Consider the following 17,410-nt stretch of genomic DNA (forward strand, 5'->3'; position numbering starts at 1 on the left):
TATACTGCGCTAAACTTAGCATACCAATACTGCCACGAAAACGATCTGGTTGTCAACACTGAAAAGACCAAACAACTGGCTTCTGGAAGGAGACGAGAGGACGTTCCCGCACTGCCTGATGTATCAATGGAAAGCCAAACCAAATTCCTCGGGATGACCATTGATAACAACCTATCATGGAACAATCACGTTGACACACTCTCAAAAAAACTGAACACATGTTTATACATCTTAAAAAGAGTAAAAAGTGCCAGTGATGACGCAACTACAAGGATCGCCTACTATGCTCTGATCGAGTCACACCTGAGATACGGTCTCGTGGTCTGGGGAGGCACAACAGCAGGAAACGTAAAAAGAATCCTACTGTTACAGAAAAGAGCAGTCAGAATTATGTCAGGTCTCGGTCCAAGGGAAAGCTGCAGAGACGCCTTCATTCATGAAGGTGTCTTAACGATCATTAGCCTTTACATTAGAGAGGTCATAATGCATGCTGTCAAAGAGGAGTTACAACGAGGCCACAACCTTCATAACTATAACACGCGCCAAGCTTTAAACTTCCACCTGCCACAACACCGCACTGCTCTGTTTACGAGGAAACCATCCTACATTGGCAGGAGACTATTCAACCACCTTCCGGAGGACATAAAAATGCTACAAGGAAATACATTGAAGACCAAACTAACCAGATGGCTGGCCGGCCGACCATTCTACTCCATGGATGAGTTCATGAACTGGAAAGGAGAAGAACAGGATGGCAGATAAAGAACCAACTTTGTAAAACTTGACGCCATTGCAATTCTTGATGTTTTGTTAATAAAGAGTTTGTCTATTGTCTATTGTATATTGTTGTTTCTGTGGATGGATTTTAGATTGAATAAATTGGTTTTACAATAAGTTTTTCATTTATATGTTTTTCTTTTAATGCACTTAATTTTAAATATGTTTCTTTTGAATGAGACAGTTGTAAATTTTAAACACTATTATTGATATTCTAATTGAAAAGTGTGGAAAGTTTCAAAATGATGGGCCAGTAAATGAGCATGTTATGGAAGCTTTAATATGTAAATATTTTCATGGGACATACTGTATATAATTAGATATCTAGATATACTGTGTACTTTACATATTAGGCAATACAGGATTTAGCATAAGGTGTGCAAGCTAGTTCAATTATAAGGTAAAAATACTTCGATTCGTTTCGCTACTAAAAAAAGAAATCTATAGACTGTCTTTTTTTAAATGTCCTATTAGATAAAGGTTAACAAAAACATTATATATATTTATAGTTTTTAAATAAATTATAGTTAAATATGATAAGTACTATAGTTGGATGTAAACACTATTTTGATAACTTGTATATTAATATATTCACCTAAGTTGTTGTTATATTTTAACCATTATTTCTTGTACTTTTGAGGTCTGTTAAAATATGTTCACATTATTATTAACTTTTGTGGATGGGTATATATATATATATATATATATATATATATAGCATACATTTATTTATGTACTAATTTTAATTATTGTTGTACACTAATGATCTTCCTGTAGCAGTAAATTACTATTATAAAAGCAACTTTCTGTACTGAAGTTACCTTATTCAATGTTGTCATGAAAGAAATACCATTAAAACTGTAAATTTGGTATTCACCAGATTAAGCATAAAATGTAACCAGTCTGTCAATCCTTCTTATTTTGAACAAAAAGAAAGTCTTCTAGTTTTCCTAGCTATCTTCCTAAATTTTTAATGAATCGTAACTGTTTATTTACGGAAGTCTAGTCATGTCATCAAGTTGGTGCTTTTTGTTGTGTTACAGACAAGCGACCACCAACACCGTCTACTTGGAAGGGCTTGTGGAGGACCTGCGCACCAAGCTGCGGCAACTGGAGGAGCGTGAGCGAGAGTGCGTGAGTCTGCGTGTGGAGGTAGGCGTAGCCCAAGGGCGGCTGAATGAGTGGGAGGGACTGGCCCGTTCTGTGATGGGGTCCGCTCCACTGCATGGCCCACTCGCTTTACGCCGCTGTATAGAGACACTGCAGCAACGTGAGCTGACTCTGTCACAAGAGAAGGCGCAAGCAGAGAGCGTGTAAGTCACATACTTTGTGACATACAGGTGTATTATAGGATGCCTGCTATGTGACCTAAAACATGAAAAATACATTGTATTTAAATTTGGCCTGAAAATTCCTGGAGTTTTCTACAAAACTCTCAAAATTTTTATTATTAGCTTACTTCTTGTTCTTAGCAAAATTAAACCTGTGTGATTAGAACATAAATTTGTGGTGCATAATATGCTATGTTAACATCAGCCAGTCATAATAGTTGCCTAAAAGGTAGTATTTATATAACTTGAAACAACATTTTACCAGAAAGATATATCTCCAACATGTAGATAAAAACCCTCTTTGGAACTAATATTAGTTTCCCTACTAGTGTGTTCTATTGTAGGGTCTTTGTAATTTGGGAAACAAGGTAAAATAGCTATATCTCAAATATAGTTTTCAATTTACTAGTTAATTAAAATACAGTATTAATGTTCAAAAGAAATGGTGATACATCAATTACAGGGTTTCCACAAAATAACTGCAGGGTTTTGAGGTTAAAGATTTTTATCAAACCAGAAACTTAATTTAATGTGTTTTCATTTTAAAAGTAATATAACCAAGACTTTTTTACAACAGTAAACTTCAATGTGGGCACATCTCCACCATAATTGCATTGAAAGTTCCTCTGAACCGTAACAATTAAACTAGTTTCTACAAGCCAACACATTGTGCCTTTTGTCGAGGCGTTACCTTTTGTTAGCAGGCACTACAATAACTGAGTGAGTGTCTGCTAAGGTATTTTCAAAGTCAACAATCAGCAGTACTGCCAACTACTATTTATGAAAATCTCAAACCATTGTTCGACAACAATAATTGCTCGCGTGGAAACCCAGATATGCTGGCCAGGATATGGGGAGAGCTTGAATATTATTTTGATGCATGCTGTGTCACTAATAGGGTCCACATTGAAATTTATTGAATTGTAAAATAATGTTGATTATATTACCTTTAAAATTATGTATAACACATTACATTAAGTTTGTAATTTGATTTAAATATTTAACCTAAAAACCCTGGAGTTCTTTTGTGTAAACCCTGCATATAAAACTTCCAATATATAAAAAGTTATATAATAATTTGTTTATATGTATTCAATATCAAATTTTGATCAAATATTTGTGATAACTGTAGATAGATGAAAAAAGGAAATATGATTTTTATAAGACGTATTTGACTTTAAGTTCGTAAATTCTATGTCTATGATTGTGTATGATATATATATTACGGATGACAGCTGATTAAGAGTAAACAAATTATTGATTACGTAAAATTGTTTTCCTCGTACTTTTGTGAGTAAGAAGCTGTAGACAGATAATCAAAGTACTGTATTGTGGTTTTATTTGACTTGCAGTTCGTGTTAGTGCATCAATGTTTATCTGATGTGTGTATGCGTGGATGTCAGCTGTTCACAAGAACTTATTTTCTTTGTTTAAAGTTTGTTATTGATGATGGATGGTTTGAAAGGATAGATAGTTGGAGTTCGAAAATTTGCCATCGTTGTATGTTACAAAATGTATATAACACTACTTTTCGAGGATAGAAATGTACCCTCTTCCTATGTTGTACTTAACTTCATACATAAACATGTACTTAAAACTTACTATGTGTGGCAATGAACTGTTATTAAAATAAATGGAATCATATCCGACAACAGCTGGAGATCTAGATGGAAGAAAATGCAGGCAAGCGTTGTCACTGCACAGAAGTCAAGAACACATGTCACACCTGCATAAGCTTTAAAGTGGAACACTGCAACAAGTTTTTATATACACATAACTTCTACACAATATAATAGAGTTATTGTGTTTCTAAATTTCAGACTGAAAAGCCTCAAAGAAGTTCACAATGAAAAACTAAAACAGCTACAAGAAGCCAATGATCAGCTTGCTAACACAAAGAAAAACTTGGAGCTGCAATCCACCAAGATCCGCAGGCTACGAAAACAGATCACTCTTATCACTTGGGTAAGTAAACTTTCTAGTATCTATAATTACAAAATGAAAGTAATATTTTAAAACTATCACGTGTAATAAAAACATTTAACACAAGTAAAAGATTATTGTAGTTTAAATGTAATGTGAATTCGACCATTATATTCGGTTTTGAAATATCTAGGTCTAGGTTAGGCATAGATATCATTTAAATTGATTTCATGTGGAAAATTGTGTGTGTGTGTGTGCGTGCGTGCGTGTGTGTGTGTGTGTGTATTTTATGGTATTTTCACAATATTAAATTAATTGTAAATACAGCTTATGGATTATCCGCTTTGTGGAGGCATATTAAACAGTTGTACATACAAAATTTTTACAATTAGTTTTAAACCCTCAAAATATCTAGAAAATATGAAAGTAAATTAATTTGTTTTTTACTAACTACTGTAACTTATTGAAAATACTTAATGATTGGAAGTGGCCCCAGAAGGTACCAAACCACTGGTTGCAACAAGAGCATTGTATATAACAGAAAAAAGAATGTGTATCACATCACAGGATAAGTTCAGAGTTGCTTGGTAGTAGGCTGAATTGAACAAAGAGAATAACAGGGAAAGATACAAGTAGAAAGGTGTACTGGCTACAGCCTGTATAGACTGGGAGCAAGGAAGAAGTTGCAACGGACTATACTAAAGCACGTCTACCACATTCAGCAGCAGGAGAACCATTAATTGTTGCCAGTTCTCAACTGCTCTAGTGACCAGCATTAATTTTTTTTACTTTCTGAGTATTTGGTTTTATTTGAAATATTACCTATTAATACTATCTGCCTATTTAATGTAGGACAAATACTATTATTTTATATACTTATAGAGGCCAACGCTTTTTATTACGTTTGATGGAAACTGGACCATACCAGATGTTTTAAGTAATACCTGTTCAACATTGTCAAACCATACAGAGATGTCCATTGTTATGAATGTGAGGATTGGTGTTTATTCATAACCACTGTAAATTGTGACAGGAACGAGATGATCTGCGCAGCCTGGTGGACTCGTGCCAGAAAGAGGTGACCATGACTGGAGTCTCACTGGAGTCCCAGCCCAACTCCAGGCTGGAGGCTTTAGAGAAGCTGGTGTCTGGGTACCAGCAACGCATGTTACAGTTGGAGTCAGATCCCAGTCTAGCCATCATGGATGTGGAAGGTTAGTAGAACTCTTCTCTGAAATTATGGTCATGATCCATGACTGGAGTCTCACTGGAGTCCCAGCCCAACTCCAGGCTGGAGGCTTTAGAGAAACTGGTGTCTGGGTACCAGCAACGCATGTTACAGTTGGAGTCAGATCCCAGTCTAGCCATCATGGATGTGGAAGGTTAGTAGAACTCTTCTCTGAAATTATGGTCATGATCCATGACTGGAGTCTCACTGGAGTCCCAGCCCAACTCCAGGCTGGAGGCTTTAGAGAAACTGGTGTCTGGATACCAGCAACGCATGTTACAGTTGGAGTCAGATCCCAGTCTAGCCATCATGGATGTGGAAGGTTAGTAGAACTCTTCTCTGAAATTATGGTCATGATCCATGACTGGAGTCCCAGCCCAACTCCAGGCTGGAGGCTTTAGAGAAGCTGGTGTCTGGGTATCAGCAACGCATGTTACAGTTGGAGTTAGATCCTAGTCTAGCCATCATGGATGTGGAAGGTTAGTAGAACTCTTCTCTGAAATTATGGTCATGATCTATTTTGCACTTTTGTCTTTTCAGCAATGATTGGCCAATTCTAAAAAGATTTGATTTCTTCCGATTCTAAAATTTGGTTTTAACTTACAGATACAGATTCCTATATAAATAATAACTAAATATTATTGTTAACTAATATATGAATATTATTTTTAACTAATACATAAATAGTGTTAGTAACTAAATAATTAGATAGAATGGGAAGAGCAGACTTACCTTTACCAGATTGGAAGGATATTTCTCTTCGTCTTCATAAAGTGCATTCTTTTTAATGTCTCAATGGAGAAGAAGAGAAATATCCTTACAATCTGTTATCGATATGCCTGCTTTTTGTATCATATCTAAATTAACAAAAACTTGGCTTTTCGCCCTCTTTAATTATAGATAGTAGTTAAGAATATAATGCACTGGATAATTTTGTTTTGTTACAATTAAAACAAAGAGTGGCCAGACAAAAATGTTTAAATACTCTTGGTCATGATAACATATATGTATGTTCTATACTATATGTACTTTTGTGTAAACATTATTATTATAAATTATATTACAGACATAAAATTATTGTTAATTGAAGCTATACATTTCTCAAAGATATTGTAATAAAGAGTTTCTGATCCCTCCCTTCCTCCCCCATTTCATAAACATTATTTTTTTTAATACAGTAATTACTTTTTTGATATATAAAATTTACCGTACAAGAAATTGTGACTATAACACGTTTTAACTATTGACAATTTGCGTACTGCCAATAAGAATAGAATTAGTTGAAGATTTTATGTGCAGCTTCAACAAACTTTCCATGCTTATTTTAAGCACTTTTATTAATTATTTTGTAATAAAATACGTTGGAAATATTGGTATCAGAATCAAGTGCAAAGGGAATCAGGAAACCTTTACACTGCTAAGAGTTGTAATTGTAATGTCAAGTATCGATATCGACCTAACCCTAGTTATTGGAATTTTTATTTCCTTTCAGTTTTTTGGGCTTTTAAGAACACGTCATTGTTTGTTATTATTCACACTGATGAAATTTTCTTCTCATTTCCAGTTTTGTAAATGCTTTAAAAAATACCATTTTCTATTAGTCAAATCACTTGTTTTAATTCTCTTAATAAAAACTTAGAAATACATAAGACCAAGCTTCACATTCCCGCTGACAATTCAAAAGATTATTTCCATTTTCTAATAAGACTTTTCTTTGTTAATAATTTCCTGCCTCTTGATCATATTAATGGGATGTCTGTAGCAATAATCACCAAGTTGAATATCTTAAAATATATTTTGAGTGCATAAGTAGTAGCTTTGCATGATTACATAAGTCTTGAGGCATATGTGTGAGTCTAATTTGGATCGCTAACACTTATGAACATTTTGTTGTTTTATGGTATCTTCATTGTAAGGGCATTTTAAATGCAGGAATAAAACTTTACTACTGTAGGAGAATTATTGCAGGTTATGGAAACAAGGCTTCATCAGAGCGCATGGATGCTCTTCTGGCAGAGAAGGCAGCTTTGGTGAAGGAAAAGGAGAGTCTCCAGAAGGAGGTGGAAGAACTGAAGATACAAATGGAGTACAGGTCCTTGAAAGGAGATTTCGACATGAGAGACTGCAAGATAATGCACTTCAGGTAAGGTTACCTCATTATTACCAAGCCCGTACTTCCAATTGTTACATGTACGGTTAATTTATTTGATCTCTTATTGGCATCAAAAAGTATCTTATGAAATGTAATTAAATGTCCAAATTCTTAGTTATATTTTCAGGTCATTCCATTCATCTTCATGTTTAATTACAATACATGGTATACTTAATCCTCTGATCAATGGAAAACTTCTCGAATAAATGAAATCTGAAAGGAAAAGTAACACTTTTTCGTCTTAGAAACATGCTCTGCAATGTCTTCTTTTAGAACTGAGCGTAAAAAGTCAGCTTATAAAAGTTGTATTAGTCAAATACCATTCAGCCAAGAAGAATTTTTCAAACTTAAAACCAAGTCCCAAAATGTTTTTCGACACAGTGAAAACCTGAAAACTTACATGATAGACATGGCACCAGCTGTGTCAGCCTCTAAGAATTAAAAAATAAAAAATATTTCTTTTGTGATATCTTATTTTAAAATAGCCTAGGTTATTTCTATTTAATGGATAAAATTTGTCCAGAAAGAGTCTATGAAAAGTGTTTTCTGGAAACATTCTACAGGTTCTATCTGAAGATACAAATCTATTGCTAACCATATCTGTAATGAAATTCAGATTTTCATCTTCATTCTGACCGTTTAGTAAAATTGTAATACACATGTTTATGGTGGCACAGAATGAACCCACAGGCAGAGGCAGAGCAACGACAGCAGACGGAGCTGGCTCAGTGTCAGGCGGAGGCGGCCAAGCTCAGAGAGAGGGTACGGCTGTTAGAGGAGGGCCACACTCACGACCTCACACTAGCTGTTGCAGACAAGATGGCTTCCAGCTCCACCAAGGAAGTGGAAGGTAACAAACAGAGTGTCACTATTTTCTGTTAAAATTTAAATCATTTGAGGCCAGTTCAGAAAGTAATGTACAAATTCCCGTGATGAGGAAGGGGTTAGATTGTCTTGGTGTTATAGTGTTTTGTGACTCAGTATGGATCCAGCAATGGTAGAGAACAGTTCTTGCTGCTCCTCTTACCGTATTTTTATGTACTTTAGCCATTAAATGTAGATTGAGTGTTAAGAGTCTTATCTGTCTTTATGCATTTTGGATTCCTAATTCCAAGTCTACTATATGACTATTAACAGCTATTAGAGCTTTAAAAACCTAAAAAATTTGTTAATAGAGCCACACAAAAATATACAAAACTTTCAATCTTTTAGCTAGCTAACATACAAGATGAATTTTCGTCCATAGAATTTGTATTTTGTATCACAATTAATTAGTCTATCAGTTCAATTTTGTTTACAGCTATTAATCTATATATATAAAAATGAAACTGTTCGTGTGTAACAGCATCACTCACAAACGGCTGGACGGATTCGCCTAATTTTTTTTTTAATTTGTTCGTCTTGATCTGTAGAAGGTTATAGGATACTTTTTATCCCTTTCCCGATTCAGGATTCCGCCCCACTGGTTACAGAAATACCCGTAAGAAATGCATTGCAGCAAACATATGTTATTAAGTGAAAGAGTCTTTTCAAATTTTTAATCAGCTGTTCTTTGTAAACATATATAATGCGACAAAAAATATATTTATAAATAAATTTCTTTACACTTATAGTTTTAAAGCATAGAGTAAGCTTAAGAGAAACGACAAATTTTGTTTAAAACTGTTTCTGCAATCATAATATATAAAAATGAATGTTTGTGTGTTTGTCCTTTATAGACTCAGAAACTATTGGACCGATCACTATGAAAATTTGTATTTTTCTATGTAGAAGGTTTATACGCAATGCCCATTGATGTAACTAACCACCAGGCTGTACTGCAAGATATAAAAGTTATCAAAGCGCCTGCACATTATAAACTGCAATTACAACACAGTAGTTACGTATATTAAAATATCCAAACACTATTTGAAGGCAAAGAAATATACGGGCAAAGCTTAAGAGACGCGTGCGAAGCCGCGGGAAACAGCTAGTAATTTTAATAATTATGAAAATTTACTGTTAACACATTATCCTGGTAATTGGTTACCACTTAATAACGATGTTACTGACACTTAATACATTATACACCACCCATCTCTAGTTAGCAGTGTGTAATCTGTTGTCTCAGTGCAAACATCAGTTCCACTTTTGTGATTATTTGCGTAATAAAATTGTGAGAATTGATTGTTATCACAAGTAAGTGAAAGCATACCACCGTTACATTTAAAGACAAGCTAGACGCCCTTCGTGCAGTCACTCAAGAATCAATGGAGTGTGAGGAGAAAGGAAGTAACTACGAGAACCTGAGTGATAAAGGAGAGTTGGTGTCACATGTAGCGGTGCAGCAGCACTTTATCTTGTGCTAGGTTAACTAGAGAAACAGGCTACTGCTACACCTGCTAATATCATGTTTATGACATGATGGCGAAACTACACGTCATCCAATAGATTCTTCAAGGCGACAACACACAATTACTGAATTCATGTCTTTTAACAATTAATATTGTACTCAACAATAATATCAGTACCATACGTCCAGTTTTTCTTTGATTTCACTTCTTAATTTAACTCATACTTAACATATAAGTTACAATTTCATACTGTTTTTAAACTTTAAGATTGATGTACTGTACCATATGTAATTTGTCCTAATAAATACTTTTTTTTATACTGAGGGAAAGAGACTAATTGTCTCCGCACTTAGTCCTAAAAGGACTTTTGCGCCTCCCTTACTTATATTTGTGTCCTCAGAATCTGAGACTTTTACAGAAGCCCATCAGATTTGAAGGCTCCTGTTCTCTGATGTCCTTGGGGCTGAGGAGATATGTTCCCAGGAATATTTTCCAAATTTTTGATATGGCATGATAGTTTAGCCAAATACGCTCCACTGATTCTTCTTCTTCTCCGCAGAGTCTGCATTCATCAGTCTGGCTAAGGGCCACCCTCATAAGATGTTTCCTTAGGGGGCCATGTCCTGTCAACATCCATATCTATCATTCTAATATCATTCTTATGTCCTCCTTTCTCTGATCTAGGAGAGATACTTTCCCTTTAGCATACTTACTTACTTACTGCCGGGGCGTAACAAATCTCAGTCGATTCTTTGCCTCGTCTATGAGCCTCTTCCACGCCACCCTGTCTTCCGCCAGATCCACAGACCCTCCACACCGGGTCACATCTTCGACCACTTGATCGTACCATCTTATCTTTGGCCCACCCAAAGGGCACCTTCCTGATATTACCTTTAGCATAAGGAGAGATAAACATTTTAGATTGTCTTAATCCTGAAGGCCCTACTCCAATTATAGTTTTTTATCCGTTTTCCCACTCTTTTACAAGAGCTTTGCTGTTGGAGAAAGTTATCCCACAACCTGGCTCTGGCCTTATCATAATGGACTCCATTCCCTTTTTTGCGAGGATATCTGCTTTTTTCATTTTCATGAATACCCTCATTGCCCGGCATCCAACCGAGTACTGAGATGAGACTAACAGTACTACTCTGTTATTCTTAGCCAGCTCTGTCAGAGCATTCTTGTATTCCCAAACTGCTTTCGAATCAAACAAACAGGTATCAAGTGCCTTTAGTGCAGCCTGGTTTAATAAAATAATTGTATGCGTATTTAATGAAACTTTTTTTACTAAATGATTCACCCATTTTCACTTTTTAGGTAATTAGTTGAGTATTATCGTTATATATAAATTTCCTCCTGGACCTGTTCCTGGATTCCACTGTATACACATGTAAACATTAAATTTGACAGAGAGTTCATTATCTACATAAATTGAGCATTCTTATTTGTATTAATATCTAAATTAATAAATACTCTTTGACCGTATTTTATAAACGTAATAACAATAACCGGTTAGACATGGTAAGTGACAGTCGCTGCCATCTAGACTGTGACTAGAGTGCCTAGTATCAGGCATTTGTCAGTTCCAGTTAAATTTGTTAATAATAGAAAATGTTGTTCAATATTAGAACTAAAGGAGAAGATGAAGTCGTTTGAGCGTCAGAATCAGCGACTGAGGGAAGTATTCAAGACGACAAGCCACGAGTTCCGCGAGGCTGTCTATCAACTGTTTGGCTACAAGGTGGACGGTCTGCCCAACAAGATATACAGACTGAGCAGCCTCTATGCTGAAGCTCCTGATGACCATTTGCTGTTTAAGGTAGGAGAGAACTAAGATCGGTGTGTGGTTCAGCTTACTCGAGTTATTTATATGGGAGTATTTGTCTGCATAATTTACAGATCTATACTTAGAATCATTACATAGAGAAAAATTATATTTCATGTAATTAACTCTTGGCTACCAGAAGTTAGTGTGTATGTTAAACAAATTAATTTTAATTAACATTCAGTCAGAACCAGCTTTAGGAATCAATTTAGTTTTATGTAATGTTAAAAAAATAGATTTATATCTTAAAAGATAAACTTGTTATGAAGTTTTGCATAAAAGTATGGGACCTGTAAAAATCAATGAGTGAATGACACACAAAACCACTGATATTACCTGAGGATTGAAATAATTAACATTGTAGGTCCCTTATAAATTTTTAAGACTGTAGTATTTATGCATGCAGTACACAAGTAGAAAATACATACAATTAACAACTACCCACGTTAATGTAAACAAAGATACTCATAAAAACTCTTTTCCAAAGGAATTTGTAAAAAATTAATGTTAAAGTTAAAGATGAGTTTGATTGGATTAGGTAGTTTAGCTTGTGTTAGTAGATTATATTAGAAAACATACATCGCGGTGATGTATACAGTCGCCACAGAGATCTTCGTGTATTTTCTCCACGACTATCTTATAACCTGGTGTTCGAAAGGTTAAAACTTACTAGCTACTTTTTAGTAAAAGAATCCAAACAAAATAGGGAAATTTACAAAATAATTACCAAGCCTAATCTTAAATTTCCGCATATCACACTTATTCTTCAAGTCTTCAGGAAGACTCTTTAATAATTTTCTTCCTATATACATCAGCTCTTTTACAATTAGTATCATTCTGTGAATGGGGTATTGAAAATAATTTCGATGCCTTGTGTTATATTTTCATACTATGTTATTTAAATTGTTAAAATATTTTTGTAAAGTAAGAACTAAATTCAAGATGTACCGCATGCATAGTTAATAATTTAAATTGTAAAAATAAAGGTTTAGAAGAATTCTGAGGCCTACCATTTTTGCCAGGATTAGAGTTTTTTTTTTTTTGTGAACAGTTCAAAACAATTTCTTCAGTTTTAAAATGTTTAATTCCAAAATGGTGAAGTTGATTATTAAAATGTATTTCTTACCAAAAGAAGTCTATTTGCTACAGGGATCTCTTGAAATTACAAAGGGATAATTAAAACTTCTGTGGGTAATATAGTTGCATGAAAGATTTGAGTAGTTTGCTAAAATAAACTGTTATTGAGGAATTGGTACAATACCCAGAAAAGTAGCTGTAGATAACCTCTTGCAAAGGAATCTGTGCAGAAGCAAATATATTAGTAGCTGTGTACAGGAGGGAGTCCCTCTCCGGTGGAGGGAGAGTGGTGCGCAGTGATGTGTGTGGAGTGGGACGAGCATCTCCTTGTCTCTGTTTATCAGCGGTGTTGATCGTGTCTTGCTTGAGCCTTTTTGTTTACAATGCAGCTACTTACCTATTCTATAACTGTATTGTATTTTTGTGTGTAGGCCTATACAAGTGTCGAGTCCAACCGTAAAATTAAGCGTATTAATTGAACAGACTCATGTAGCCATAGACAGTAAGCTATTTATAATAGTCAGGGAGCTTGTGTTTTGGTGTAGGGTTATCCATGCAGTGGCTAGGGTAGAAGACAGAGCGAGCGTGCAAGCGCGCCGAGCAGTGGTGGGGAGACTGGGAGTGTCGGAAGGATATTTACCCCACCCTGCGTGAACTTAAATCACCCAGTGTCTTTGTAAGCGGTTTATCTATAACACAAGTCTTTATTTGCTGTTATTGCTGGAAGTCAGGAAGGAGAGATGATCTTCAGGAATTTATAGAAAACCTTTAATTGTTAACTTTTTCAAAAATGTAGTTGGAAGTTTCCACAGTTTTATTTTATCACTTGTTTTTTCATGGCTATTTTGCACTCTAACAAAACAATGTAAGTGGTGTCAGAAAATTGGATAATTTTAAATTTGGAAAAATGGATGAAATAGAAATTGAATCAATATTTAGAATTGGTACATAAATATTTCCCAGAACAGGTGGAATGAGATTTACATGGCTGATGAGGTATTAAAAATGCAGAATAGAATGTTTGATTATTAAATTAACTGAATTATTGACAAGGATAATTAATTGAGTTTTGCATAAATATATATATATAACATTATTGTAGCACTGGAGCAAATAATTTATAAAATAGGAAAGTTAGTCAAATTGGTTTAAATAGATAATTTATTTGTTTAATAGGTACTGTTTCTAAGTAAGGGTGTATATAAATGGACAACATGGAACATGGAAACAAACACATATTACAAAAAATTATTCGAATAAACAGTGGTCATTGTCATATTGGTGAAAAATAAAGCTAACTAAAATGCAGTATAAATCTATGCAGGGTTTCTCTGTAATTTGTGGGTACATTTCCTACACATTGTTTGTATGGGCACAACGTAAAGGTACATTTAAAATGCTCCTCCTTTTACCATCTACCCAGCACTTTTTTTATACTAAATAATTTATCTCTTGGAACAGTTTTAACTGAGTGATTTGAAAATGTGTGTGTTACTAATCCATTCGACACCCTAGTTGGAACAGAATAATCAATTTTTCAATTTTCCATTTCAAAGGGGCAGCCATTTGAAATGCCCTAACCTTTTTTCCAATTTATAACTTTCAATTCATCAAACAGATAGTATTAATAAAAATATCCATTAGTTTTATGTATTGCTGATAATAAACTATAGACAATATTGTTTATTAACTTACAAAAGTTATGCTCGTACAACCAAGTAGTTATAGATAACAGGTGCCGTTTACAAAATATGGATTTGTTGTAGACGGGTTTGGTTGATACTATTTTACTATATTTTAAAAACTAACATGATATGTAAGTTGTGTTCAAAGGCCTTAATATTAGGTACTACCATTTAGGATGTGACATACTTAGCAGATAGATATTAAGTGTTTGCCAGTTTTACCATTAAGTAGATTTATACACTTAATCTAGTGTTTGTCACTCTTGCAGATTCCTTGGTAATCATTAACTTGTTTTCAGATGAGTGGAGGTATGGAACTGTTGGAGACACCATTTTCGGCCACCTGTTCAGAATTGATTGATCTACATCTTCACCAACAACACTCCATTCCTGTATTTTTGTCTGCTCTCACTATGAATCTATTCCAACGGCAGACCCTAACATCTCATTGAAGACGTATTAACCCTTTTAATGCCAGACATTTTTTTAATGACCATGCGAAAAATGCCAGCCTGTTTTCAAAAAGTACATGCGAAGAATGCCAAGGCCCTTTTTCCATAATTTGACAACTATTTTTTAAAAATGTATAACTTTTTTTATTTATTGAAGGAAATTATTCATTGAGGTGTTGTTTTTTTACGTAATAATGTGGAGTGTTTAAAAACAAAATGAGTATTAAAAATTTTTACAAATTTATATAATTTATATTTGTAAAAAACAAAAAAATAAAAATAAAAAACTAAAAAAAAAATGAGTTTGAACATATAAAAGTACCTTTGTTTACTAGCCTTCACTAAAAAAGTAGTTACTGGCAATTGTACTATATTTAATTGTTAACACACACACCAAATTTGAAGAACTTACCTTGAAAAATAGAGAAGTTACAGCATTTTATCGAAAAACCTTGTAAAGTCCAGATTTTACAGCAAAATTCAATAAGGACATATTTTGGTCAGTTTCATTCAAAATTACTTTATTTACACGTGTTGTTTAGCCCAATGTGTAAATTGTTTGTTGAAATAATAAAGAAAGTAGGTTACATAAAAATTAAAAACTAATTATTTACATATAGGGTACATTAATTTAAAATTTTTTAACACTTGTGTTTGCCTGAAGCACAAAGTATGAATCCCCTTCTTGCACTTTATACAAATTGTTCTTGTACGTTTTCTTGTCCCCCCACTACTTGTAACTAAGTATGCTGCATACACTGCAGTTCTTCAACATTCGACCAGGTAAATATTCCATCCCAAATTCATGATTTTGGGGTACATCTTCTGCGCTCACTTGAAGGATTTGTTTGTGTTGAAACCATTCATCGGTTAGGGTTTCTATAATAGATGAAGTAAACTGCAGTCTACTTAGTTGTTTGCTAGCTGTGTTTTCCTTGTATAATATATATGCGTTCAGAATCATTCGGCCAAATATGTTGAATACCACTTTTTTTCCAGTATTTGACAGTCCGGCGTTCATCTAAGTAGCAATATAGCATTTGGTCGAACTGTCAATACCTCCCATAAATTTATTATAATCATGTATTATTGTTGGTTTCTTGTTTAGTTTGTCAGGATTCCTTTTACTTATACATTCTACACTTTCAGCTTTATGTTTAGTCGACAGTAATAAAGACAGGTTTTTTTGGGTTTTTTTCTCACGGTATCCTAACATTAGTAAGTTATCATTACGCATATAAGTCTTTTGTCCAACTGCAAAATTTATTTTTTAGCTCTTGTGGTATACCTTTGCGGTTTCTTCTAATTGTCCCAGTGATGTAAGTTAGGTTCTCAGACAGATATTTTTGCCAGTGGAATGCTCATAAAGAAATTATCAACGAATAGATGGTAACCTTTTTGATAATATTGACCATTATCCAAAAGATTTATTCACAACATTGTAGGGAAGTCCTAAGTTACTCTCAGTGTCTCTACTACCTCTATAGCATACAAAAGCCAGACAGTAATTGCTGACCGAGTCACAGAGCATCCATAGTTTGATTCCCCAACGATGGTGGTGTTTGTTGGGGAGATATTGAAGGATTTGGGAGTGGCATTTTTGTGCCCACAAAGACTCTCATCTATTGACACCTCACGGTGTGGAGTATAATATGTTCTGAATACCCGGTTAGCATGTTCTACAACAAAATTGAACTTGCCACATGGGTCGTAGCCAGGTTGTCCAGGTTTAGAAAGTAAATCATTATCCGCTACATGAAAAAATTGTAACAAGCATTGGAATCGATTCCGGCAAAACATTTTACCAAACCAATTTGTGTTCATATGGCGAGTTGTGGACCAGTATGATTCGATTGTGGGTTTTTTTTATAATACCCATATTCAAGAGAGTAGCAATAAATGCTTTCATTTCTTGTATAGTTACGTTCTTCCAATCACGGGCCCTAGATTCAGGTGACATGTTTAATGAGTGTGTGATCTTATATACTCTCTGGCATATTTATTTGTCATATTTACGAACTGAGTAAGAAGGCCTACAGTAAAAAATAAATTGAAATATGATATTGGAGGGGCATCGTGAGGAGGACAATGTTTTGGACCAATTACTTCACTGAAAAACAAAAGTCTGAGAAGCATTATCATTATTTTCATTACTACAGTCCAATCAGGAATAATATCAATATTTCCATCGTTATCAGAATCATTGCCAGATACGACGTGGAGAAAGGGTGGGTTTTGTTGCTACTTCATCAATTATTGCATCTACATTAGACCTACTACTAGACGGAACAGCCCTACCTGATCTTGCTGGCATTGCATCACTTTCATCAGATGACATACCTGAAGCCTCATAGTCAGGATCATTGTCCGTATCGTCATCAAATCCTAAACCTAATTCACTATCAGTTTCTGATATATTGTCTACAAAATGATCACTAAGATCGTCTTCACTAGCAACAGCGAGACCACTTTGTATAAGACTATTTACAATTGTATTTTCGCTTACAGGCGATCTTGCTCTTTTACTCATGTTCAAATCTATTGACAATAATCACAAAACTAATAATAATATAATCAAACTGAAATAAACAAAAGAAAAGCACGAATAATTCCCATTAAAACATAAC

The 17,410-nt window shown here is 34.4% G+C and overlaps 1 protein-coding gene across 1 annotated transcript in view; it reads left to right on the plus strand.

Moving 5' to 3' along the window:
• The window catches only part of LOC124371391 (mitotic spindle assembly checkpoint protein MAD1-like), a 34,145-nt gene extending 19,357 nt beyond the window's left edge, over positions 1–14,788 (plus strand). Inside the window, exons 6-12 of the mRNA XM_046829722.1 lie at positions 1,821–2,090; positions 3,929–4,073; positions 5,065–5,245; positions 7,228–7,402; positions 8,089–8,261; positions 11,373–11,563; positions 14,631–14,788. Of these exons, the coding sequence (XP_046685678.1) occupies positions 1,821–2,090; positions 3,929–4,073; positions 5,065–5,245; positions 7,228–7,402; positions 8,089–8,261; positions 11,373–11,563; positions 14,631–14,783 (1,288 nt within the window). The 3' untranslated portion in view covers positions 14,784–14,788. The remainder of the gene's footprint in view (positions 1–1,820; positions 2,091–3,928; positions 4,074–5,064; positions 5,246–7,227; positions 7,403–8,088; positions 8,262–11,372; positions 11,564–14,630) is intronic.
• Positions 14,789–17,410: the final 2,622 nt, after the last annotated feature.

This window comes from Homalodisca vitripennis, unplaced genomic scaffold (genome assembly GCF_021130785.1).
Source record: "Homalodisca vitripennis isolate AUS2020 unplaced genomic scaffold, UT_GWSS_2.1 ScUCBcl_1354;HRSCAF=4868, whole genome shotgun sequence".
NCBI classification, from domain to species: Eukaryota; Metazoa; Arthropoda; class Insecta; order Hemiptera; family Cicadellidae; genus Homalodisca; species Homalodisca vitripennis.